The sequence below is a fragment of the Ambystoma mexicanum genome, chromosome 4p, assembly GCF_040938575.1.
Source record: "Ambystoma mexicanum isolate Mex_15411 chromosome 4p, UKY_AmexF1_1, whole genome shotgun sequence".
Classification (NCBI taxonomy): domain Eukaryota; kingdom Metazoa; phylum Chordata; class Amphibia; order Caudata; family Ambystomatidae; genus Ambystoma; species Ambystoma mexicanum.
In genome coordinates, this window is record NC_090927.1 from 553,952,162 (window position 1) to 553,979,057 (window position 26,896).

Consider the following 26,896-nt stretch of genomic DNA (forward strand, 5'->3'; position numbering starts at 1 on the left):
TCACTATGTGTGCACCCCTACCTACACATACACCAGCAATGCATCACAACGAAAAGACACAACTCCATCAATCAAATATGCATTGCCACAGGCGATTCACTACATGACAACATTGCCATGTCACCCATTCCCTTCACAGTCCCGCCACTGAGGACACCATGTCATGGTATGTGAGAGCAAACAAACTGGCCATCACAACATGACACCGGTGTCACAAATAGCAGTGCCCCAAATGGAACATAGCCGCACTTGAACAGCTAACCGCGCTGGAGCCACTACTACACACCTGTGTAAGAGTAATTTCAATCAAATTACACACCAACCCACCCTGAAGCCCACCCAAACAAGACACAATGCATGTAATCAATGGTAGTCTCATTACCTGATTCTGCTGGTATGTCCTCACCGTCCAGATGTACAGTGATGGCGCCACGCAAAAGTGTCAGTGCACATCTACCGACATGTAGTCTGACTCCAGAGAGTATGCCCGTGTGAAGAACTGTGTGAAATACCTGCAAAACATGAGCAACATATGTAAGTAGAGGCACATATCAAACCATCATGCATAGTTAGGTGCAACAACAATGTACACTATGAATGTCTACACAGTATTGACTATGGACTGGCCAACAGCTCATGGGAGTCCAATGTCACCGTGTAATTTGCTGTCACTTGGGCACACCCTTTGCAAGACCATGGAAACGGAAGCAGGAGGGGTGTGGATGTCTGGTACCCAAGCATCGAAACAAAACTCAGGACAAGCCTGCATGTGCCCAGCCACAATACAGTGTATGCCCAGGTACCCACACAAGGCAACACTCTTGAAAAAGAAAAATAAATTGAGAAAAAATGGCCATGAAAGGGCCGGCGGGGGGGGGGGGGGGGGGGCACCTATGAGGTCCGAGGACAGGATGCACGCCACAATCCACCTGTGTGGATCATGGGAAAATGAAACACCCCATAGGCTCGTGGCCCACACGGCTACTCTGTTGTGGGAGATGAGTCGCTATCGCTCTGGCCAGACCCTGCAGCTGACTCAGGAGGTGGGGGAGCTGCCTCAGAAGATGGTGTGACAATGGGAGGCAGCCCACGCAAAGCACGAGTTTGCTCCTCCATGGCTGCAAGCAGGCGGGTCTGGTAGTTCTGGTTCTGGGTTATAATCATGCGGAGGTCCCCATGCAGTAACTTCCGGGATGACCTGACCTCCGCACGAGTTGCCTGCATCTCGGCCGAGAGCGTCCGTGTCAGACGCTCCAGCTGCTCCTCTGTCCTTCTATGGGATGAAGCCTCAAGCTCTAACAGGGTCGACCTGAGGTGATGGAATTCTTCCCTCAGGCCTTCCCTGTGGCGCTGGGACTCCATGGAAAGTGATTCCCGCAGAGTCGCCAGTGCCGCCCGCCTGTCCATGTTGGACGCCAACATGTCCTCCCTGTGTGCCTGGCAGATGGACTCTGTAGCCTGCTCCAGTCGCTCCATCAGCCTTTCTGGGGGGACAATGGAAGTGGCCACCCTATCCATGGCCTGTGCAATCATCTCGGATGATGCTGCCTGTTGGGTGGCCATACCGTAGATGGATTGCTCCCAAGCGGTATTGCCAGGTGGCATACGGCCACCACGTTGACGGGCACCACACCTGCCTGGGGCAAGGCGGACTGCGCCTTGCTGTGCCGGCAAGGCCTCAGGCTGCAGGACTGCATTCCCTCTCTGATCTGCAGCCCCAGGAACAGGATCAGAGATTGTGTGGTGTGGCCCTGCATCCGTAACCACCGGAGGCTGAGCTGCCGACACTGACATCCCCATTGAGGGCAATGGCCCGGCTGCAGGTGGGTCGGACAGAGGAGATTCTCTCCCAAGAACACTCACCTGCGACTGCACATAGGTGTCATCCTCCGAGTCTACACCTGAATACTGCTCGGGGGAGGAACCCCCAGAGACACCCCTCGACAGCACGACCTGCAGCACTTGTGGGTTTTCACCCACAAACACACCACGTCCCTCACTTGTGGAAGGTCGGCCCGGGTTGCCCTCCTGGGACGGCTCAACCACCACATCCCCAGCATCAACAAGTGCTTCGTCCCCTGCAAAGACATGAAAGAGAAAAATGGAAACAGGCATTAGCACCATGGCATACAACAAGGGCTGATGAACAACAGAGGCAGTAGTTCTACGACACATGTCCCACATGACTGGGAGACCTCCTATGCATTCACCATCACTGGGTCTGTAGGGGAGGCTCAGGGCATACAATGTACAGATTGGAGAGCAACGCCTGCTCACCATGCTGCCTAGCACTGCCATCACACATTGGCCGGTGATTGCCATGTCAAAGGCACATGCCATCACACACATGGCATGTGACATAGCCACCAAGTGAAGAGGGAGAGGAGGGCAACTTTTTTGGATTTCAACCACTCTGGTCCTGACATTGCATCATCACATCAATAAGTTAACATGTTGTACATGGATCTGCTAGTCCCAATTGGCCACGATGCACAGTGCCTTGTCTACATCAACAAAATGCAGTAAACAATGAGATTCCACCTCCCCATCACCTGTAAAGGAATCATATAGCATTCGTGAAGCACCGGTCCAGAAATGTATGAAGGTACAGCGGAGCACTGAGGGGTGGTGGGGCAGAAGGGGATGCCAGTCAACAATCCTACTGGTGCTGGTGTCATTCATGTCACGCAAGTGCAGGGGTGGGTGGCACAATGAAGTGCAAGGGGAAGTGGCGACTGGAAGTGCTGTACAAGGTAAGTAGGACTTAACGTCAAGGGCAGATGGTGTTAGGCGCAGACAAGTGCTGGGGGGGGTGGCCTATAGGGGTACAGAGACAATCATGCAGTGCTGTGGGCTCGGAGGGGACAGGGGAGGTACACACTGCATCTGGCTCGGCAAGGTCCTTGCAGATTTCTATGTGTCCTGCAGAGTTGTCACATGCCGCAGATATGTGCCCTTGGATTGGGGATCTCATCTTGGTGAAAAGGGTGAGGCGCTATTGCCTTTGGAGCATGTGGCAGGCCAGTTTGCCAGAGGATGAGCATGATGCAGGACATTCCCTCTCTGCCACCCGGCACCTGTGGTTTGGGTTCACAAGATCCTAGTCATGCCAGGACTCTGCATTGGCATGGGGCTTCAGACAGGTGGTCATGACTGTGGCAAAGACATCCAGTGTACCTGACATAGAGTGGAGCATGGAGTGGGCCCTGTCAGGATGGGAGTGAGCCTAAGGGGGAGCTGGATGGGGGGAGATTTTGGCAGCATAAGCCTCGACTGACACACACTTCATGGGTTGGAATACCAAGAAGGTGTGTGACAGTGGTGAGGGTGGCTTTGCCTGTGGGGTGGTGAGGGTGAGCTGGGAGGAGAGGAGAATGTGATCACTCCAGGAGAGAGGAGTGCAGAGATGGACGGAGAGGGGAAAGTCAGATGAGATCAGAGCATCAAGAGTGTGCCCTGCAGAATGAGTAGGGACAGACGGGAGTCTAGAGGGTGAGAGGGAGTTGCTGAGGTCACAGAAAGGTCACGTGGGGGGGTCAACAAGCATGCAGGTGGATGCGTACAGCACCAAGGAAGCGGATTTTTGTGTCTGGGGACATGAGTGAGGAGGAGAGGTGAGGACACTCAGAAAGGAAGTAGTACATTTGACCAGTTTTCCCAGACACAGTACGCACAGTTAGTGAATGTCAAGGTGTGGTAGAGAGAGACGTCACACAAGCCATTCCAGAGTGGAGTAGGTCTAAGTAGGAGTGACAGTGGCAGGAATACCCTCAGGGAAGCCAAGGGCACACCCCCCCTGCACAGTAGTGGCGGGCCAAGGAGAGGATCTCCTGAACATCAGGTAGGAGTGTGTGAAGGATGCAGACAGAGCTGGCCGTCAGACATGTTTCCATGAGACCAAGGATGTCAAGGTGCATAACCTCATGTAAGTGACAGATATCGGAGGAATGCCTGATGCAGCCGCAGTGAAAGGAGTGTAATTGTGGAGGAGGTTGACAGCCTTGTAGGACTTACGGGGAGTGCTAGAGATCAGAGGTGCAGCATGTGTAGGAGTTGGAGTGGGAGGCGGAGAAGGATCATGGGAGGGTGCAGGGAGGCAGTGCAGGATTGATGAGGAGAGAGGAGGGGGGACAGCAGGAGAGGAAAGGAAGTTGATGAGATGTGGGTAGCATTTCTCAAGGAGAATGAGGTTGGCCTAAGGGCCTTGGACTGAGATGCTCCCATTACCATACACATCAATTGTGGCCTCTGAGGATTGGAAGGAGGCCAGGAGTACACCCCAACGGGTCCCACCATTGATGGTGGAAGAGGAGCAAGGAGAGAGGACAGGGACCATGTGAAGGGTCTATGGGACAGGCAAAGGCATGTATGAGCAGATGTCAGTGAGAGTTAGCTTTGAGTAGGCTCAGATGCACTTGTCAGCAATAGGGTGGGTCGCATTGGAGGGCAGGGTGCCCTCATTTGACTGTTAGCAAGCAGGTGTCGTGAGTAGGGCACGATGGTCTGAACTGTAGAAGTCAGGGAAGATAGACCATGAAGAGCAGCATGGAGTGTGAGGGAATGGGGCTCGAAACCAGACGGTACCAAAGCACACAGGTAGGAGGTGGATGTCAAGGCAACATCCACAGTATGACAGCATGTTGGTTGGCATTTATATACAGAGGACGCATTAGCATGTGGTATCATTGCATGTCAGGCATGTGAAGATGAAACTTGAATGGCTGGGGGAAAGTATAGGAATGGTATGTAAGACATCAGATGAATAGACAGGGGAGTATGAGCAACAATGTAGTGACAAAATGACAATTCAAGGGCAACTTCCATGGTGTAGGGCCATATGTGCACTGTTGCCAGTAGGGATAGTGCTGTGGGCAGATGGTGTTGCACTGAACATACTGGATGAGGCACATGGGTGCCACTATCAACTCTGCCACACACCCCCTTGACAGGCACCCAACATGAATGCTTCACACACACACCATGCACATGGATAATACACACATGCATGTGCACTCACCGGATGATGCCTCGTAATCAGGGAGATCTCCCACACCTTGGAGTTGTCCCTCGGTGACGTAGGATCCAGCTACGGACTTGTGTGGTGTGAGTTCTATTTCCTGTGCTGGGGACCCACCTCCAGTCACCAAGGTTGCGGCATGACTTGAGGCCAGCTTATCCTTTGCCCTGCGCTTAAGGTCATTCCAGCGCTTCTGGCAATCACTAGCTGTGCGCCTCACTACTCCAAGGGCACTTATTCTGTCAGCAATGGTCTGCCAGTGTGCCTGGCGTCTGGCATGTGTGGTCTTGGACCCTGCAACGATGACCATTTCCCTATCATGATCTGACACATACTGAACAAGTGCATTCAGTTCGGCGTCTGTGAAGCTTGGCTTCCTTGATGGGCCGGACTGTGCAGCCGTGCCTGGGGCATCAGCCTGTGCCGGACGTGCACTCTTCCTCTTGCGCTTGGAAGGGGGTGGGGATCCAGAGTGTCCTACGCCGCTGTGGACACTAGGGGCAGGAGCCGTGGTGGACTCAGTACTGGGTGTGTGGGATTGCACACTCAGCATGGGAGTAGGTGCAGGCATTGGGGGTAGAGGGATGGGGTCAGGCCTGATCTGAGGTGCATGAACTAGGACCGACACAGTCTTGGCAGGGTGTATGAGAGGTGGGGTGGATGGAGCCACACCCTGGCTACGGGGGCCAGCAGATGACCTATCTGGCATAGATGCGCGTGCCCTGATGACACCAATGTGCACCGGTGCACGTGCAGTGGACCTGCTGACCTGGATGTCAGCGATGGGATCACCCTCGGACAGGTCTGGTGCCACAATGGGCTGGTCCGACAAGGGCTGATCAGGGTTGGTATCAGCCACATGACCCTCAACTGGGGGGGGGGGCATGGGTATCCCTGACTGGTCCTCCAGACTGGGGGGGACAGGGGCACCCTGCAAGTCACAACCACGTCCCCTAGTGGATCCTCCACGGCCACCACGTGTGGCTCGGCCACCTTTGCAACCCTTACGGCTTGCACGCCTCCCAACCATGGCACTGATGTTATTGTGCGTATGGGAGTCGGTGTGCACAATTGTCCTGGGCAATTGGGTGTCAAAGGGGTTGGGTACCAGATGGTATTCGTACCCTAGTGCAGTGGCAAGGCTATATGACACCCCTGGGGAAAGATGACGGGTCACGCAACGCACAGGCACCCCAAAAAAGTTAAGGAACGTGCACAATACCCCTCCTAGACCACGTGTGCTGATGGAAAACCCTGCACTACGCTGTGGCATCCAGTAACACAAAAATGAACGTATGCGTGTCACACGCAGCCTAGAATGACCTCTGAAGGGGTAGGCTACACACGGGGCAAGCACAGAAGTTAGATACGTGCGTGACTCACCGTCTGCCAGGTAAAAGAGCGTGAAAAATGAGCGCGTTTGGTTGGCAACACCCCCGCCAAAAGAAGATGTGTACGCTGTCTGAGGAGACAGGACAACAGTAGAAGGGGACACTGTTTGAGGGAACAGGCCCAGGTAAACCAGTACAAGAGGAAAAAGAGAAAAAGCTGTCAGAGGTAACAGGGAGTACGAACTGGAAACGCAGTGAAGTAAATCGCGTGTGAAACGACAAGAAGTACAGAATTCACCCACTCGCTCTCCACGAAAAGCACGTACAAGGAAATGGTGTTCTACACTACCTTATATACAGGCCCACACGTACAGCGTCACTTACGGCGTGTACGTGCTTGGCCCATGTTCACCAATCACACGCTTTGTCACTTCTGCGTGTGGATCCTTTTTCACCAATCACACGCTTTGACACTCCTGCGTGTAGCTCACTTTTCACCAATCACACGCTTTGTCACTCCTGCGTATAGATCCATTTTCACCAATCACACGCTTTGTCACTCCTGCGTGTAGATCCATTTTCACCAATCACACGCTTTGACACTGCACGTGCAGGTAACTATAGACGCACATATGCTGGTGACGGGTTTTCGCGCGATTCACTGAGTGTGGGATTTTCACGTGCAAAATCACTCCCTATCAGGCTGTCCACGCGTTCAAACACGAAAGACCACGCTCCTGGCCAGGAGGCCAAATTACAGTCCCCCAGAGCCCTGAGCACGCTCCCACCTGCCATCTGCTGCTGCCTGACTGCCTGCTGGCCACGTGCCCCACAGTGCTGGTGGGTGGGGGTGGTGGGAGACATGGGTGGGGGCCTGCTGGCAGGTGCCCCTGCACTGCTGGGGGGTGGGGGTGGTGGGAGACATGGGTGGGGGCCTGGTGGAGGGTGCCCCTGGTGGATGGGGGGTGGGGGTGGTGGGAGACATGGGTGGGGGCCTGCTGGCAGGTGCCCCTGCACTGCTGGGGGGTGGGGGTGGTGGGAGACATGGGTGGGGGCCTGGTGGAGGGTGCCCCTGGTGGATGGGGGGTGGGGGTGGTGGGAGACATGGGTGGGGGCCTGCTGGCAGGTGCCCCTGCACTGCTGGGGGGTGGGGGTGGTGGGAGACATGGGTGGGGGCCTGGTGGAGGGTGCCCCTGGTGGATGGGGGTGCAGGGGGACATGATCAGGTGTGCAGGGTAGTCCCCTGTTTTGTGGGCTGCCTGCAGGGGCCGTGGAGGGTGTACAGGGTACACCTGTGAGGGCCCACCCAGCCTATTCGCGTGTGATAATTCCCACGCACCCCTGTAATACACGTACCCTGGCCAATCGCGTGTTGAACTTCCCGCTACCCCTGTAATACACGCACCCTGGCTGTTCGCGTGTGATAATTCCCGCGTACCCCTGTAATACACGTTCCCTGGCCTATCGCGTGTTCTACTTCACGCGTACCCCTGTAATACACGTTCCCTGGCCAATCGCGTGTTGAACTTCCCGCTACCCCTGTAATACACGCACCCTGGCTGTTCGCGTGTGATAATTCCCGCGTAACCCTGTAATACACGTTCCCTGGCCTATCGCGTGTTCTACTTCACGCGTACCCCTGTAATACACTACCCTGGCCAATCGCGTGTTGAACTTCCCGCTACCCCTGTAATACACGCACCCTGGCTGTTCGCGTGTGATAATTCCCGCGTACCCCTGTAATACACGTTCCCTGGCCTATCGCGTGTTCTACTTCACGCGTACCCCTGTAATACACGTTCCCTGGCCTATCGCGTGTTCTACTTCACGCGTACCCCTGTAATACACGTTCCCTGGCCTATCGCGTGTTCTACTTCACGCGTACCCCTGTAATACACGTTCCCTGGCTGTTCGCGTGTGATAATTCCCGCGTACCCCTGTAATTCACGTTCCCTAGCCTATCGCGTGTTCTACTTCACGCGTACCCCTGTAATACACGTTCCCTGGGCAATCGCGTGTTGTACTTCACGCGTACCCCTGTAATACACGTACCCTGCCTAGTCGCGTGTAGAACTTCCCGCGTACTCCTGATTTGAAGATTGCCCGCTTTGCTTTCCTTGTTTGCCTGCCCTGTGAAGTGGTCCAGGGTTAGCGCAGCCCTTAGCGATGATTTAGCGATTTTGATGGCTTTTCCTTGCGCGAGGGCGTTCTTGGGGGCGTTACTGGCGCTGCTGCAGGCTCGCTGCGATTCTCTGCGCCACGGCTGGTTTGGGAGCATGAAATCCATGAATACGCTGTGCGCGGAAATCAGTTTTAGCGCACGTGCCTGGCGCAGACTATCGCAGGCGCACGCTGTGCGCCAGCCGCGTGCGCTACTTGTGCGCTGGATTCTATGAATTACCCTGATAGTGCTTTCACAGGATGGCTCAACATCTGCTTTGTGTTGCTTTTCCCAACAATTTGAGATTATTGGATAATGCAACGTGCATTAATGTGCAAGATGTCGAAAACTCACACAGATAAAGTATCCTAGATCTAATGAATGAACATATCCAAAAGATTGAGAACTTTCCCAAGTCAAATGTGATTCCTCAAAGAATGAGACTTCAGGTTCTTGGCTTCCAGACCATAAGGATTTTTGAGAAGCTCCTTCTAGGTGTGTTGTTATATCAAGGGGCTTGCTTCTTTTCTCAGAGTATGCCCTCCTTTGACTTGGCAATCCGCTTCTCTTGCCACAGTATAGTGAAAACACATTTCTGAGATATTACTCTGCAAATAATTCAAGGGTTTGTGTTTAGATGGTTCCCAAGAACCTCATATGCCTGGTCCCATATTGTTTTACGTCTGTTGATTTTAATGGGCACTTGAGAAATAATTAAGAACATTAACTACAAGTCTTCTCTACAAGAAAGAAGGGGAAACATTTTCAATCTCTCGTCTTTATATGGAATAATATAAAATGACACATAGGCAGGGTAGGCTACCCCTAATGCAAAGGAAATATTATGTTATCTTTTCCCAGTACTAAGCAGTCTTGAGGACAGAATAGATGGTAAATATTGCCTTCTACAGTTTTCCTAATTGGTAGAATTGCCTGTTTGGACAATACCTGGGAAACCACACCTTTATTTGAGTTAGAAGCTAAATGTTCTCCATAATCTTCTCTTAAAGCTCACATCCTTCTAATGGGGAATTGGACTAGGTTTGATGTGTCCCCAGACATAGACATTAAGGAAAGGGAGTCTTGTTCAATCTCTTGGGGCTAAGATCCATTAGTGAGAGTAGTGGTCCTATGACACTCTTCAGTAGACATAAGCTATGTGGGGCTGGAGTCTGTTTTACTGATGTGGGATCCCCAGTTGAAATCAACCGAGTATGATCCCACACTGACACCATATGTGAGGAGTCAACAATGAGAGGCAGGCACACAGTTGCAATGTTCTCAACATTAGCTGTATTTATTAAAGAAAGTGAGTTTTGGAAAAGGCCTATATTTCCCTAACCAAAGTAAAATGTTCCCACCTATGAAACAGAAACTAAGGTAAGTTGACATTGTGTGCAAAATACATCTCACCCACTAACATGCACAATCAAATGGTACAATCGAATTGCTGTTGTCACTTCAACCAAGTTGTGGAAAACCAAATATATAGAGAATATAGTTGTCAGTGTGAATTTTTGACATCTACGGAGGAGTGCCGCCACTTGCTGATTGTGTGCAGCATCTTGGTGAAACAATATATATATATATATATATATATATATGTATATATATATATATATATATATATATATATATATATATATATATATATATATATATATATATATATATATATATTCCCCTGAACTGTTTCAGGAAAATACTCTGTTTCACCAAAGTTCCATTAAAGGTGATGAAAATATCTCTTTCCTGGGTATTGTCCTTAAGATGGCAAGGCCAATATTCTTTCTACAATACAGGTTAGACTTTATAGTCTTTAGGACGGCACAGCATAATGTTCCATTTTATAAAAAGCTTGATATAGTAAAGTTCATTCAAGACTGGTTGGAATTTAGCACAACATTGAATTTTATAGTTTTTCAGGATGGCAAAGCAGAATGCTCACTTTCAGCAGAAGACTCAATATAATAAAGTTTCTTTTCAACAACACAATGGATTTCCTGGTGTACTCCACTGCCAATAACTCCTCCACTGAAATAGCTAATTTCAACAAAGACTTAATAGGACAAAAACTGTTTTTCAACACAACATTGAATTTCTTTGTATATCACCTGCCAGGAATAGCTCCCTTTTGGCTCACATAGATCCCCTGGTCAGGGGATTCTCCTGTCAGGAATCTCTCTTCAAAAAGATTCAGCTGGAAACTCTAGATTTCCTGGTCTACTCTTTTGCCAGGAAAATCCCCCTTGGCTCACACAGATCCCCTGGTTTACTCTCATGACAGGTATCTATTTCCAAAACGGTCTAAGTGAAATTTCTGGATATCCTGGTTTACTCTCCTGCCAGGATAGCCATCTTTGGGCTCACACAGATCTCCTGCTGTACTCTGGTGCAGGTATCTCTTCCAAAAAGGTTAATTACCTGATGATCTTATCAGGTCACTCTGCAACATTATTATTCCTCTTAAATATCACACAATTGTACTTGCTCAGTGGCATAACTTTGTTGACCTCAATTAGTACTTTATCCAATTTACCTCATACTGACATCCTCTATATGAGGGTTTGTTCCAGCTCATTCTGTCAACTTTTCGTATAATGTCTCTTGGTTCTTGGGAATGCTCATTCCAGGTTTCCCCCAACTGACATCTCATGCCAGGAGAACTGTACAACTTGTGCATCTTTGTTTCTCTTACAATGTCTTTTGGCATATGGCAATGCTGGTTTAAGGTTTCCGGCAACTGACATCGCTTGTCATGATGATTGCACCATGTTTTCCCCTTGTTCTCTATGTAAGGTTGTTTGGCTTGTGGCAATGCTGGTTCTCAGTTTCCCCCAACTGACATCTCTTATATGGGAAAGAATTCCATGTTTGCCATCATGTTCTCTCTGTAAATTATAAATGTCCATTTTCCTGTCGGAACGCCCCAGGGTCACCACTTTCAATGTGGCAATTCACCGGTATCTCCTGGCGTCTATGACTCGTGGTCGACTGTAGCTGCAGAGCCCAGCCTCGGGTATGACATGCACAGCTTGTCAGTCACCCTTTCTCATTCTCTGCTGGCTTTGTGGTTCCTTGTCGATACAGTTGCTGCTTTCTGGGTTGACAGCATCATGGACAACTTGCCTGAAGTTGCCAGTTCCTTTTCTACACTTCCCTGGAGCTCATCAGTCTCTGTTAGGTCTGCCTCCACTGCAGTTCATCAGCTTGACAAGTGGAATCCCAGGAGCACCTCTCTCCTTCAGCCGGGTTCACTCCCGCATGACTGCCTCTCTCCGCAGCTATGTTCCTGCTTTACATACTCTGCAGCCTGATCCGACTTCTCCTTCACCTCCTCCCACCTGCAGGTGATTTTTGGATTTCAATGTCCCACGTAATGGATTGAATGATTAACAAGTAAAGCACAGCCTGAGTACTAAAAGCTTTCTGGGAATTGAAGTCCAAAGTATTTTCATAGTGATTCAAGTTCTTTTGTTGAAAACTTTTGTCCACATAACATTCATCATGGACATCAGATGTCAAATGATTTGTAGATGTGAAGAATTAATAAAGTTCTGTTTAAGATGGCTAACCAAAGTAGGCTTCAAGTCCTTACAATTAAAGGATTCTGAATATTGACTGCAGACCATTAGACATTTTGAGACTAGGGTTTCATATTTGCTGTCAAGGGATGAAATGCTGCATATCCTCTGTCAGAGCCATCACCTCCTCCCATGCGATCCAACCTCTGAACACCACCCTCAGGATAAGGATCAGGTAGCGGGTGCCTTCCCCTGGCCACATTGGAGAAGACTTTAGGCTGGGGATCAGTGATGACTCTGCAGGATTCATGACAAGAAGAAGCTAATTTAATGCTGGACCATGAATGTAGTACAAGTCTATGGGCCTCATTACACGGATGGCGGAGAACCATGGCGCTATTAGCGCCATGGTTCATGCTGGTAAAATACCGGCACTGCCTTGGCGGAAAGGGGAATTACCGCCCCATTCCAAGGTTGGCGGGGTGGTAATTCCCCCTTCCACCATTGCCCTTCCCCATTCCCATTTTTGCCCCACAGGGCATAATGGGAATGGGGAAGGCGCTCATTACGGTACCGCAAATTGCGGTACCGTAATTCACTCCCTGGGTCCCTTTGCGGGTTGGTTTTTAACGCCTGCAAAAAGCAGGCGTTAAATCCCCCAACCTGCAAAGGGACCTCGTAGTAAGGCGGTAAGGATTTACCGGTACCGGTATTTTACTGGTACCGGTAATTCCTTACCGCCATCCGTGTAATGAGGCAATATGGCTTAGAACTGGCACTTTGCCAATTCAAAATTCTGATATTTAATGTTTGCTTCAGTAGATTGGAAGCAAAACTAAATTACATAGGTGAACTACTTTGTAGGAAAAAATTGCTTTCAGATGCCTTTACCCTGAGAGAGTGGACTACTCATCAGCCTAAAAACTGGCACTGTGCCAATTGTTCCAAATTCTATTTACTATTTTTTGACTGTTTCCAAGTATTTGAGATTAAATGAACAGTGCTTCTTGCAACATATATTTTTAATGTCCACCTTTACATCCTTCAAAAACACCATGATGTATTTTTGTTAGCTAAGCTAATCCACTGCTGACGAAACTCTGATTTTCTCTTGGTACATGTTTTGGAAACCTTTTCTGTGACTCATACATCTTTGGCCAATATAAACAGATGAGAGGAACCATTGCAAGGAATTTTAAATGCTGCACCCGTCATTTATTTTCATTGTTTCTATGTTCTTCCTAGTTAACTTCCCATATAATCCATGGACATTTGACAGTTTATTTTTAAAAGCTTTCAATGTATTGCTTTATTCAGGGGCTTGTTTGTATTAACTCACCTGTTTCCTGATATCCAATCCTGAGAGCACCACGATCTGGACTAATATTTTAAGTGTTAATGTACCAGTATAACTATATACAGACTGCCGACGGTAAGTAGCTTTATTGATTTAGAAGTATTTAGGAGAAGAGTAGATGATGTGTACCTACTGAAGTACTTTATTGGTAGTAATGAGAACTGCATATAGTTTGACTGTACCATTTGTTATGCTCATTTGTTGTCTCTACTAGGGAATACATATACGTAAATGCTAAATAAGAGAGTGAGAGCATTCTTAATGTGTGTCATTTGTAAGAATACATAAAACACTATTGCAAGGGCAGATGTATGTTGCTTTTAATGATGCAACATTTTGGGTAAGATAATGACATCTAATGTTAATAAGATAATGTTATCACACACACAAGGGTATTACACAGCGGTTCCTACATACTGGACGTAGACCCACGACAATGTTGCTATCCAATAGTAAGCCTATCGGGTGCTTTGCGGTAGTAGTTAGTATTGTACTAGCTCAAAGATCCAACAATCTCCGGAGCCCTGCATTTGGTATAGCGCTATTCTTGGCCTCAAAACCTGCTTGAGTCCTAAGGGGGCATTTAGACTGCCTTTGTAGTGGAGGTTAACATCTGGCATCCAGGGTATTAGGAAAATCATGACAATATGTTGTTCCCGTTCAGCCGATAAAGTGTGATTATTTGATCATCAGTAAGTGCGCAGGGGGAGGGTCCAGTACAAGGTCCGGGTGGGTTGCTCATTAGATGTTTCTTCTGCCTTTGTTGAGGTTTCCTTTGATGCAGCTGTACCTCACGTCTCTGCGGCTTGATGACCAAGAGGAAATTATGGAGGCGATAGTCCACATCTGCTAGAATTTACACATTGCTTGGAAGGTGTGTCCCTATTTAGGGTGCAATTGGATGAACTTGTGGCTTTATGTACATTACCCGGATACAATTACCTCCACCTTTAAGGTGGAAGTAAATGCACACTTTGTTTTACAGTCATTACCTATACTTTTGTAGTGTTTCACCTTGTAATACTGTGGAGTTAACCATTTACTAATGTTTTCTTTTTAGGTGCTAATTAATCAGAATCAGGGGGAATTAGCACTGGAGTAATTATCACCATTTGTTTTGTGGTAATTCCTCACACACTAATTCCTCTGACAAGTTAGCCTTGCAGGGATTCCTTCTAATTTTAAAAATGTTTATTTAAAGTGCAGGTAATTCTTTATAACAGACAAATTAGTGTTCTATATTTTCTGGGCGATTCCTGTGAAGGATTGCTATCTGGCAAGTGTGCAGAATCCTTAGCTTTTTAAAAAAATGTGTATTTAATGATAACATGATGTTGGTCATTTCCTCTCAGAGTGGGGGGTTTGTTGGCCAGACCCACATCCCACAAGCTTCATGCTACGTTTGCTATGCTGGATTATTAGCCCGTTCTGCAGAACCTACTTAACCAGTGGCACAAAGCAGGCTCACATGACACAGAGGACCTTTTGACAACTTCAATGACAGCCATGACTCTATAGAACAAAGGATGCATTTAAGATATGTACCATGGTTGCTAATAACTACATAACTATGAGAATGCTATCCTAGTGGCACGTTAACCTGTACAAATAATCCATACCTAGGTTTGAGCTATGGTGGCTAGCATCTCTCATAAATATCCAAGCCACATCAATTTAATACCACACATGTGTCAGCCCTGTGAGCCAGCTCAGCTGTGTAAGGGTTATGTACATTTCCCCAGCCAGGCTGTCTGAGCCGCTGCCAGCAAAACAGTAGCAGTAGGGGTTTCTTCTGTTTGTCCCCCTGTAGGAGGGAGTGCAAAACCCTCCCAAGAGAGACTGCCACTCTCCAGAAAGCTGTCCTGGAAACAGGAATCAATGGGCACCCTAATTCACATAAGTAATACCCTCACAATAGGTTGTTGCACACCAAAATATCTTTAGGTCTATTGAGAAGGGAGCAGTGTTAATGTTGATAGAGGGAACTCCTTCCTGCTGGATGAAGGTTGCACCATTTTATTTCTCCCTGTCACTATCTTTCCTTCCTGCCCTCTCCACTTCCTGGAGCACAAATCACTTTGGGCGGGATGTCCTAAGGCTGGTTGCTTTTGCCCAATCACATATAGACTTTTACGTTTAAAAGAATGGGACTCCCACTCCTTCTCAGATTCACTTTGGAGCAAACACTTAAGGAAGAATGTCATTAGGCCTCTGATGGGAGATTTGACATTTCCAAGGCCTCCACCAGTGAGATGAAGAGTGGATGTCCAAGGCAGAGGCAAGCTTTATTCCATACCCATCACCAGAATACATGAGGGTTGAACCTTCTGTAGGAACAAGACTTGCATCTCTTCCAGTTACACACCTGATAACAACCTCATTGCGGTGAAGGATCCCTTAACATGTGCATCTGGCTCCCTTGCTTTGTGAGCCCAAGAACCAGGTCTACCCATGGCTGTGATATCCAGATAGGGACTCACAGACCCAGGGAATCCAAAACAGACAGAATTTCTGCATTCATGCAGTTGAAACGCTGCTAGCTGTGGTTCAAGCTTTTTCAATCACATTGAACCATCAGGACCCACCAGAGCTGCCTTTGGCACTCACCGAGATCATCAAACTGGACCTACTTGGTCAAACTGCTTTCCACCACTTTGCGCTAGTTGAGCGCACCATTACCTCATAACTAACTGCACTGGGGTGCTATATTTTGATATATTGTGTTCCCCGGCATAAAGAAAGTTGGTGTACTAGATCTCTTCTTGCCTTAAATACACATTGTCATTCATTGACAGCCAGTCCAAGATGGCTCTGGGTAGCACCACACATTTTGGAGTGGTGTAGATGGCTGCCATCACTAGCTCCTCTAATGAGTGGTAGGGCGAGTCCTCTTTTCCTTTCCTTTCTTTTGTCAGTCATTTCGCATAACGCAGTTTGGAATTCAGTAAGAAAATTGACAGCATTGAATGCCAGAGCACACAAGTGTGAACTTTGCAGCAGGAGTGTCTCTGAGGCTTGTCCCACTGTCCATTAATCCCTCAACTACACTACATGAGCACAGTGCCTAGACAAACACGACTGACCCCACAATGTCTTGCCTTGCAGGCGTTTAGTGTGGCAGAGTTGTGAATTTCTTGGATACCTTGTGTCAGTGCTTATCCACTTGAATAATTAAGGTAGCATTGGAGAGCAGTGAGAGACAGCCGTGATTCTGGCATATGACAGGTACTTGCAAGCATAGATACCTATATGTAGTACTGTGGGGCATATCTTACCATGCAACAAACTCTGATACATTTCACTTCTAAATGAACGCATGGTGTCTGGATGTGCTCATTTAACCCTAGAATGACTTGGTTTGCAGGGACATAATGTGGTACAGTTGTGGAGAGTGATCTTCCCTGTCTCGGTGCTTATCAAAATTGAATAATTGAGGTGGCCACAGGGAGCTTTTAGAGACGGACGGGATCTCGGCAAATCAAGGTAATTGCAAGTATATTCAGCAAGGAAAAACCCTTTCGCGTTGGCATTCAAAATGACACTGGGAATTCTCATTTCTCATTTTGTGTCATTCTAGAATTCACCCTTGGTGAGCAGTTTTACATTGCCGTTGTTTGGTGTCTCCCTTGTGTGGGGGGAGTGCAGGGAGTATGTTTCTGCTCTGCATTCGTCAGATCTTTGAGAACAATATGAACAGGTTAGATTCCGGTACCCAGGGATTCAACATAGTTTGGTATTAACCATTTAAAAATCTGATTTTGTTTAACTGACAGTGTGTTGTTTTGTTTGTACAGTGGATATTAGAGAATTCGAGAATTGATCTATCTATCAGCAATGCTTTTGCATCTACCCTGGAGAATGCCGGGCGTTTAAAAGAAAATAGCCCACACCATTACAGGAAACTCGAGCTGGCAGTATTAATTGAAAGAAGACGTTTTTGTGATCTTTTTTGATCAAATTATATTGTATGACGTTTGTAGATCACAAGTCACTGAAACGCCACTTTGTATGATATGATATGATATTTTATGTGTGTCGCGCTGGTACACAAGTGTCTCAGAGCGCGACTAGGCAAGGGAGGGGAACCGGGGAGAACACAACACAACAACAATCTTACAAGGCCCAGTGACATTGAGAACGCGCAAGTTCATGGGAAAGGAAAAAGGGGAAATAGCATGGAAGGGGGAGAGTGGAAAGTGTGGAGCAGAGGAGAGCAGATAAATAATAACAAATCAAAATAAATACAAAATAGAGGCAATAAACAGTGGTAGTGCAGCCAGCAAGTGGCAAGTGCTGCGTTTAAGGCAGCAGACTGGGTAAGTGCAGAAAAAGAATAAAATTGGGGGGGGGGGGGCTGTATGGGTACAGATACAGTCCCTAGTGCAAGAGGTGGCCAGGAGGCAGTGATGGAGGGCGGCAGGGCGAGCAGGTACCTGGTCCCAGGGGAAAGAGGGTGGCCAGGTGCACAGTGCCAACAAAGAGCAGATCAGCAGAGGAAAGGGGGAGCAAAGGCAGAAGCAAGGAGGAAGGTCTTGAAGTTCTTCCGGAACTGGAGATGGTTCTCCTCAAGTTTTAGAGTGGCAGGGAGGCTGTTCTAGATAGAGGCCCCAGCCGAAAATAGAGATCTACCCCCAGCTCGAACAGAGCAGTGGTGCACAGTTTCGTAAAAAGGTGACACCAGCTGTGTTTTATATGCTGGCATGCTGCTTATCTACATTTCATAATATATAAGTACTGTATTTCTCTATGTTACTTGTGATGTGGTACGATTGAGGTGTACATGAGGATGGATGCTTGGTGTTGAAAGTCTGTTGGATTGACCTTTAGGTACAGTTCATGTACCTTGTCGTTTTTATGAACATTAATTAGCCATATATATGAATGGTGTTTACTGTTTGCGTTCCTTTGCACATTTTGCACTTTACTGAACTTGTTAAAAGCACTTTGTTATGTGGAATCTTGATTTGAACTCCTTTGCACGTTATTAACAAAACAATACATTAAGTATAATTGGTCCATGTCTGTGAGCATTACATTTGGGAATTACATTTTCAAATCATTCAACACATATTGTTCCCAATGTCTTTTATAAATTGCTTTGGGCTCTCCTTCTTTGCTGTTTGACGTGATTCCCACTGAGCCCTTATGCAAAAAGTGTATGTGGGACAACCTCATTTCTGTGTCTTTTCCCATCTTACTACAAGCTCTTTTTTGTCTCTGCCACCGTGGAACCACTACTCGCCCCACCAGCACCTTTGCTGCCTATCATTATCGCCAGTGGAGCCGACCCTGGTGGAGCATCGCGCCCCAACCATCGGACCTTGCATCAAACCATTAAGACTGAATCTCACATTCAGTCCCAAGCATCTTTGCCATCTACTAGACCATTGAACTGTCCTTGGTGGCCATCATGATCTGCAACCCAATAACCATTTAATCAAACTGATCCCTTAGACAAGTGCATCTTCACAATTCATCTAACCAGCTTGTTGATACTCTTGGACCTATGAGCGGCCTCTGATTTGCTTGATCATAGAAGGATCTTAGACACCATGTTGACAATTGGCAAGTGCTCTAGTGAAGCCCCACCTTGGATTAGCTCCTAGTTGAGCAGACAGTTATGTGTGTGCTTGTCTTTTGCCATCTCTTTTCAACCTAAAACCAGCTCTTTTGGATCTTTTAGACACCCTTGGTGTTTATGTTACTAACTATGCTGATGACCTGTAGCTCCTGATGGAACTGAGTAGGGACTGCAGTGCAGACTCATCCAGACTTGCCCACATCTATGGGGCCATAAAGGACTGAATGTCCCAAAACTGCTTGTGTTTGAATTCTACTAAAATTGAGCTCATGATTTTTGGCACCTCCCAAGCCAGAGCCAAACTCAGCTCTGGTTATACACAGTGGAAGATAGGTGGCCACTGCCTGAGTGTCCTAAATAAGGTTAAGCCATTGGGTGCCTATGTGGATGTCTCCCTTAATGCCCACCTAGGGGGGAGGTGGCGGCGGGGGTGATACACAGCTCACAATACCATCTACAAGTGTTGAGACATATTTCCTATCTCAGAAAAAAATTCAAAGTACTAGTTGGTGCAATCATTATGCCCCGCCTGGATTAATGTAGCAATCACCTTTTGGGTGCCAGTAAAAAAACATGAATCAACTCCAAATGTTAGAAAATGAGGCAGTGTGGACTATTTTTGAAATCACGAAGTGCAACGTATTTTGCATGCAAGAAGAAGGCTGCGTTAGTTCCCTGTCTCAGCAAGACTAAAAGTCAAAGCTCTTTTAATAATCCACAACTGTATCCATGGCAATGCTCCTTCCTATTTTAAGGAACACTTGAGGCAATATAATTCCCCCAAGGTTGCTTCGTTCCAGCAGCCAAGGATTTCCAACCAATCTGAGGGCCAGAAGATCCCGGGCCTAGGATGATCATTTATTGTTCTAGCCACCCAGACTAGGAATTCTATATCTACCAACCTGCATCTCGAGCCTTGTTAACTGGTGTTCAGAAAGCACCTGAAAACCCTATTATTTGATTAACAGTTGTATTCTGCTGTCTCTTGTTGCTGTCGGCATGGTAACAACAGCCCCGGTAGCACTACCGGCACCGTTGTTACCTTACCGCCACAGACATGAGGCCCAATGTTTTAAAACTGGGATTTGGTCAATGTTTTTTGCTGTAAACTGTAAGTCAGTCGGTTTAAAACATGCACTTCTATGTGCACGCAAGTTGTTTTAGAATAATTAAAGGGATGAAGTCACATTGGAAATTGCTTTAATAATAGTGTTTAATTCAAGCATTTGAACATCTAAATACGCAATAATGGTTCAGGATACTAAAATGCACAGTCATCCTTCCACATGATGGCAACCTACATGAACGATTTAACGTCCAAAGTTTAGTACATCAACATATCCTTAAAACTAATTATTCCATGACAATTTTTTATTTTATGTTTAATCTGTGAATTTGAACACAATTATTTTTGGAATACTTTCAATTATACTAGTAATAATACAATGAAAATATAGTACCTCAAAATAGGAACTTCCTAAAGGTACATTTTGGAAGGACACAAAACTAATAAAAACATAATATTATTTCATCTATGAAGTAACATCCATAATTATGGAAAAAGATATGTCTTATATGGCATTTATAACGCGCCTATACACAAGTGCTTCAAGGCGTGACGAGGCAAGGGAGGGAGGACAGAGGAAAGACAGACAACAATCATACTAGGCAGTTGTCATTCAGATCGCGCAAGTGCATGGGAAGGGGGAAGGAGGAAAGTGCGGGGGTGGGACAGTGCGGTACATGGGATAATAGAATAAATAACAATAGTTAAAGTATGGCCAGCAGGTGGCAAGTGCAAGGGTAAGTGCAGACATCAGGTGTTAAGTGCTGGTAGTCGGACTGTAGGGGTACAGAACCGTCCCCAAGTGCAACGGTTGCCAGGAAGGCAGTGCAAGTGTGCGACTGGGGGAAGCGGCCCTGGGCCCGAGATCAGAGGGTGGTCAGGTAACCAGTGCAGTTTCAGTATCAGCCAGGAAGTCAGCAGGCAAGAGGAGAAGAAAAAGCATAAGCAAAGAGAAAGGTTTTGAGGTGCTTCCAGAACTGGAGATGGTTCTCCTCAAGTTTTGGGGAGGCAGGGAGGCTGTTCCAGAGGGAGGCCCCAGCCGAAGAAAGAGATCTACCACCAACTCGTTGCTTGGAGAAGCAACTGACCGTGAGGGAGTTGGAGGCGGATGAGTGAATAAATCAAGAAGCAAGATATTTAGCAAGAGAGAGTTCAACAGTTTTTCAATCACAGCTAAGGAAGCTCATGAACATAGTGCAGTACATACAACATAATGCTGGACTGCCCAAGTGGGTGGGACAAGCTGGATATGCAAATGAAAATGTCTCCTCTGTAAAAAGTACAGCAAGCTAAAACGTGGTTGTAGACCCTGAGTGGGCACCTACTGACAGAACAGCATATATGACTGTGTTTATTCTCGGTAGAGGGGCTCCCAGAAATATTTTGTGTATTTTTAGGAATGTAGTGTTTTACCCTATGTTACCCAGGGTAATCCAGATGTGGACTTCTAGCTCACTGTGCTTAGAGGGACACAACTTCAGCTCACTGATGAGGCTGACCTGGCTGAAACATGTGTCTGGGGTTGCTGTTGGTAATCTTGTTCAGAGAAGAATTGCCTGGCATTTCTGTGCTGAACTGCCCAATTGGGTGGGACCAGACTGATGTGCAAATAAATATTTCTCCTTTGTGAAAAGTACGGAGAGCTAAAACGTGGTTGCAGACCATCCAAAGTGGGCACCTAACCATACTACAGGTTATCTGTCCATGGTTGTGCTCCATAGTGTGGCTCCCAGACCTTTTTGGTGTATAGTGAAGAAAGGAGTTTTCTCAAGAAGGCCACAACCCAACAGTCTGGGCTTTCACTACTTGTGGAAATTATGGACACATTTTTCCTGATTTTGGGATTTTATATTTCTTTTTAAGAAATGCAGCTTATATGCAAGATATGCAGAAAACCTAAAGAAACGGCTTCAAACACATAGCTTTTAATAGCATTGTTTGAAGATATTAATGCTTCACGCGAAAAGCTCACACAGAGATTTTAAAATTAGTGAGACAAAGTCCTATTTTCAGGGGCTGTAAAATGAAAAAATATACACTGGCCAAAAGGCATTTCCAACATTCAAATGAGGAAGCTTCAAAGATTGAATCACAGAACAAAATCGGTCATGATGCATAAATGGTTTGGTCTTACAAATAAGAGATGTTCGATAATTCACTCTTTGAAAATTTTGGAGGCATGACTATCCAAAATAAAGCCTAATGTTTTAGCCAAAAAAATCAACGATGGTACATTAACCTAGTCTGCCAATAAAGAGAGCTAAAACCACACTTCATCAAAAAACCTTACACGAGCCAAACAGTTAAAACTCTGTTTTTGAATGATTATATTTTAGGAGAACTGAACTTGCCCAGCTTTCAATAATCCATACATCAGATCACAGTCATGCTCTGTTTGTTGAACTATACAGCGCACTGGTTAGTACCACATATGTTTATCTAGATTTTAAGGAAATATACAAGAGCTATCTTTGCATGTACTTACCAATACAAGCTGGCTGAATTCCATTCCATGTGCCATCTGACTGGCAAACCCTTCTTGATGATCCAACCAATAAAAAAGGATGCTTGCACTGGAACAATACTTCTGACCTGTAGGTGTAGCTTTTTCCGGTAATTTGCCCATGTGCTGGTGTGCCAGGAGCTCCACAAAAGACGGCTATCAAACAAAAAATTACAAATGAAGATAAAGGAGACATTACATACATCGGACAGACTTTCACAATAGAAGCGGTGCAAACTAACCGTGCATTGTAAAAAATCTGATGTCTGTCCATTATGAAACATACTATACACAGCATAAATAGTTATGACATTTCTGACAAATGTCTGTATTGGTCATGGATTTTCTTTTGACATTTTCACATATTCCAAATATGCTGAAAATTGTAATGTCTGCTCACACACTTAACTGATAGCTCATTCAAGGTTAAGAAACTTACATTTTTAAATATAATTAGCAAAGAATGAATACATTTAGCTTGAACATTGAATGGCAATCTTTTGTTGTCACAAAGTCCTGAGGATCAATATGAAATGGTACGCTGATTCAGCAAATTGTGGTAATTCTATTCTCCTACCCTTCCTCAAATCATATTAATCAAAATATTTCGGGCTCTTCACTTTCCCTGTGCCGCCCTTGGAGTTTCTGAATCCGTCTAGACAAAGGATCAACATTTATTAGATACAACATTAAAGCACACCCAATACTGATATTGATATTTAACGTTTACACAAGAGAGTGAAAATAAAGCAAACAAGCCATCTTTGCATAATGATAGCTGTTGATTACAAAATAGAATTGAAACCAACTGGAAAGAATACAAAAGCAACCAACAGTAACCTGTGCTACCCATAAAAGGAGAGTAGTGAATGCTTGGAGATCAGTTTGTCACTGCTGACTGCGGTGCTTGTCCTTGTAATTCATAGAGGCCGTCTGCCTCTACTTGACATCTCAATCAGTTGCCATGCAGCCCCCCACACAGTGAACTAATGCATGGCAAAAAGTAGCCGCATCATGTCATCCTCCTCCTGCCTTGGTTCCGAAGCCAAGTAAACAACTACCAGAGAGTACATTAGCTTCCAATGAATTAGGCAGAGCGTGCATACTAAATGTGAGGAGGCTTGTTTCTTTCTCACTGTGCAAGTAGGGGAGGTTGAACCAACACATCGCATGTCTACTTTACTGAAGCCTAGGTGTTGGATTGCCTATGAAAATGCAGGGTGACAAGTTGATTTTATAGATAGCATGGCATTGAGGCTTCTTTTAATCATCAAACTACTTGTTTAGTCAATTATCAGCAAGAGGAAATAAATAAGGGTAATTTCAAATGATTGGTGAGGAAAATGAAAGCGTACACGTTTTCCTCTCCATCTAATTTGTGTGTCTTTTCAGGATATTGAGGGCAGCAAAACCGAATTGGCATCTCAGTGTTGCTTTCCTCCACCTGATTGTCCACCTTTCATGAGATGTTCAGGCAGGATGTAAAACCAACGCATTTCGAGTGACTATGCCCTGGTTTGGCATCTGCTAATGACCGGTGGGATACCATTGCATGTTACTGCCTGCAAAGCATGATGTGCAGGCAGAGATTTTATTACTCACAAAGAGGAGAGCAAACGTGAAGGGTAAAGGAGATTTTGCCTCCATTCACTCTTCACAATGTCACTCTGCTTGGTGATTGTTTAAAATAAATTGCATGCAGGGGACCAGGATGTGTTGGTGCCCCCCTGCTTGCAAGTAGCATACATAATAACATGACCCCTATAATGTCAAGAAATCTGGAAGGTTCCCAACTCCCAGGGTATTACTTTTTCAGAAGTCTGGGTTCAACACCATTTCTTCTTGTATTGATGCTAAACACGGTAAGAAACTTCATATTTACTGTTTTCAATGTTTATTCCATCATGTGTAATACTTGAGTATATGTCCGGCTGAGGGGTTCAGAGAAAGGAGCAGATGGCATATTCACTCTGCCAAATGCAATAAAGGACCCCGCGCTTTTGGTGGGATCTCAAGTGATCAGGCATGTCACCATGTGTCAAAGGTGGCCCACCTTTGGTGGAATGGAGAGTGGGAGCGCCACACTCTCGGATTATGTTGTGTTATGCTATGCTTTGTTATTGCTATGTTTTTTCTCTTTTCTAACATGCTCCACAACGGTGGTCGGTCAAAAAACCGAAAACAAAATTTCGAATCACAAAAATATCGAATCCAAAATCTCGAAAACAAAAAAATCTCGAATTATTTATGTATTTATTTATATGTATTTGTGGGTTCAGGTAAGTATAAAAAAAGGGTAAAATAAAAAAAAAAAAGAAAAAAGGGGGGTTGGGGGGAACCCCCCCATTTCGAAATAAAAACATATTAAAAAAAAATTCGAGATTTTTGTTTTCGATATTTTGGATTCGAGATTTTTGTTTTCGATATTTTGTGATTCGGTTTTTTCACTATAAACCCTCCACAACATTTGCACTTTATTGACACTCCGGGGGATCGGAAAGAGAAGGTGTTTGCCAGGTAAGAGGAGAGAATGGCAAAATGCCAGATTTATTTCTGTTGTGTTGATCTTTGCAGTTTGGGAATTGCCGGATAAAGCGTCCCTGTCTATTTCTGGGTGCTTTGCGTCAAGCACATTGGGGCATTTGTGTCCAAAAGGGAGACTTGTGTGACTCTGGTTCTAGGAAGCAGACATGGAATTGTGATATGTAGTTGATTTTAAATGTTCAAAGAAATGAAAGGACGTCCATTATTTCATCCCTTCCAAAACCTGCACTCAAGGGCCAAGTGGAGACCTTCCGGATTAAATGAACACTAATGGTCAACACACTCATATACTAACTCTTATGTTCTGGACAGTGTTTGTGCATTTCTGTTCTTGAGAATGACAACAAATGTGACCCTTATTATCTTTACCCCCTCTATTCCAACTCTATGCAGATATAGGGCCTCTTTGACTTTGGGTATTTTGTGGAGGATTTCCGAGAGGATTCAGTAAGAAAAGCAATGGGGACTTCTTTCATAGACCCCACCAAGCATTTGGGGAACAGGTTGGAATGGGTAGTATCCTGATCAACCTTCATGAATATGAGGGATTCCTCAAACAGGTGTAAAATGTTGTAACCCACTAATACAAAGGAGAAACAACCAGGAGAGAAACCTAGCAGGAAAAGAACACAAAGGGCAAACACAGCAGTGCGAATGGTGCATTTCTGATGTAGCCACTACTCTCTGGGGCCAGCCTTTTGGATTCCCTTGTCGGGATAAGTGGTTCTAGACCGTGGCAATGTGGTCACAGGCCAACCAAGAGTAGGCAAGGATGCATTTCTTCTCCTATACAACAGGATTTAGGCACGGCTTTTGATGTAGATCACATGGAAGAGGAAATAACATAACAGGATTCCTAAACCCTTTGGATGTCCTATGCATGGACACACTGGATTATTACAATAATCTGGAGAACATCTTTGACCTTGCTTGGCAGGCACATTCCAATTCCCCAGAGATTCCCCTAGTTTCCTGTGGGCACATTAGTGCAAGCACACATGAGAAGCACACTCAAGATGCTTTTCAGGAAAGGATGAGGTCAGTATGTGCTAGATTCGGATCACTAAGAAAAGTTGTGGTCACAATAAAACAGATCCCAAGATGCTCAATTCCTTTAAAAAGCATAGGGAAGAGGCAGCAGTGTCGAGGATTTGGTAGAAGAGGCATAATTGGATGTTTCTACTTTAGATGCAGGCATCATGAGTGGTTTGCCATCAATAATACTGTGTTTGTTGGAGGACAACAATGACTCTCTCATACATGGGAGGAGATAATTTTCAGAATTACCACAAAGTTAGGAAGACTACCAGCATTCCAACTGGACATACATTCTGGGGCTTTCCCTTTTGGGTAGGATTTTTGTCAAAAATGTGGATACATGCATGTGTGACTAATCTTGCAATATCAGCACTGCTTTCCTGGAGGGAAACGTTCCTTACATGGCCAGGGAAAGGCAGAAGCAACCTGAGGGAGGAGTACATGATGACCCTCAGTGAGGCAGAGTAAACTCGCTAGGTCACTTCCCTATTTCTTTTAACTCTGGTAACAGCAACCTGCTCCCCCCCCCCCCCGCCACCTTCCCGTTTGGCATATTGTAGTGTGGGTTTCGAACCTCCACTCATGACTAATCACCAACCATATTTACATTTCCCTTTGCTTAATAACAGTGAGAGGAGGAACAGGACTGGATTAATGAAGATCACAAAAAAGCGGTAGGCAAACACTGCATTCTAGATGGTGGAACAAGTTAGCAGGTGCCAAAATGTTTAAATGCACCACACCTGGAGAGAAAGAGAGACTCACTTCTCCTGA

The 26,896-nt window shown here is 46.0% G+C and overlaps 1 protein-coding gene across 2 annotated transcripts in view; it reads right to left on the bottom strand.

Moving 5' to 3' along the window:
• CSMD1 (CUB and Sushi multiple domains 1) overlaps window positions 1-26,896 on the bottom strand; it is a 5,442,057-nt gene that overhangs the window by 203,519 nt on the left and 5,211,642 nt on the right. For both annotated transcript variants that reach the window (XM_069606098.1, XM_069606099.1), the window contains exon 61: window positions 22,523-22,696. In XM_069606098.1, the coding sequence (XP_069462199.1) occupies window positions 22,523-22,696 (174 nt within the window). The remainder of the gene's footprint in view (window positions 1-22,522; window positions 22,697-26,896) is intronic.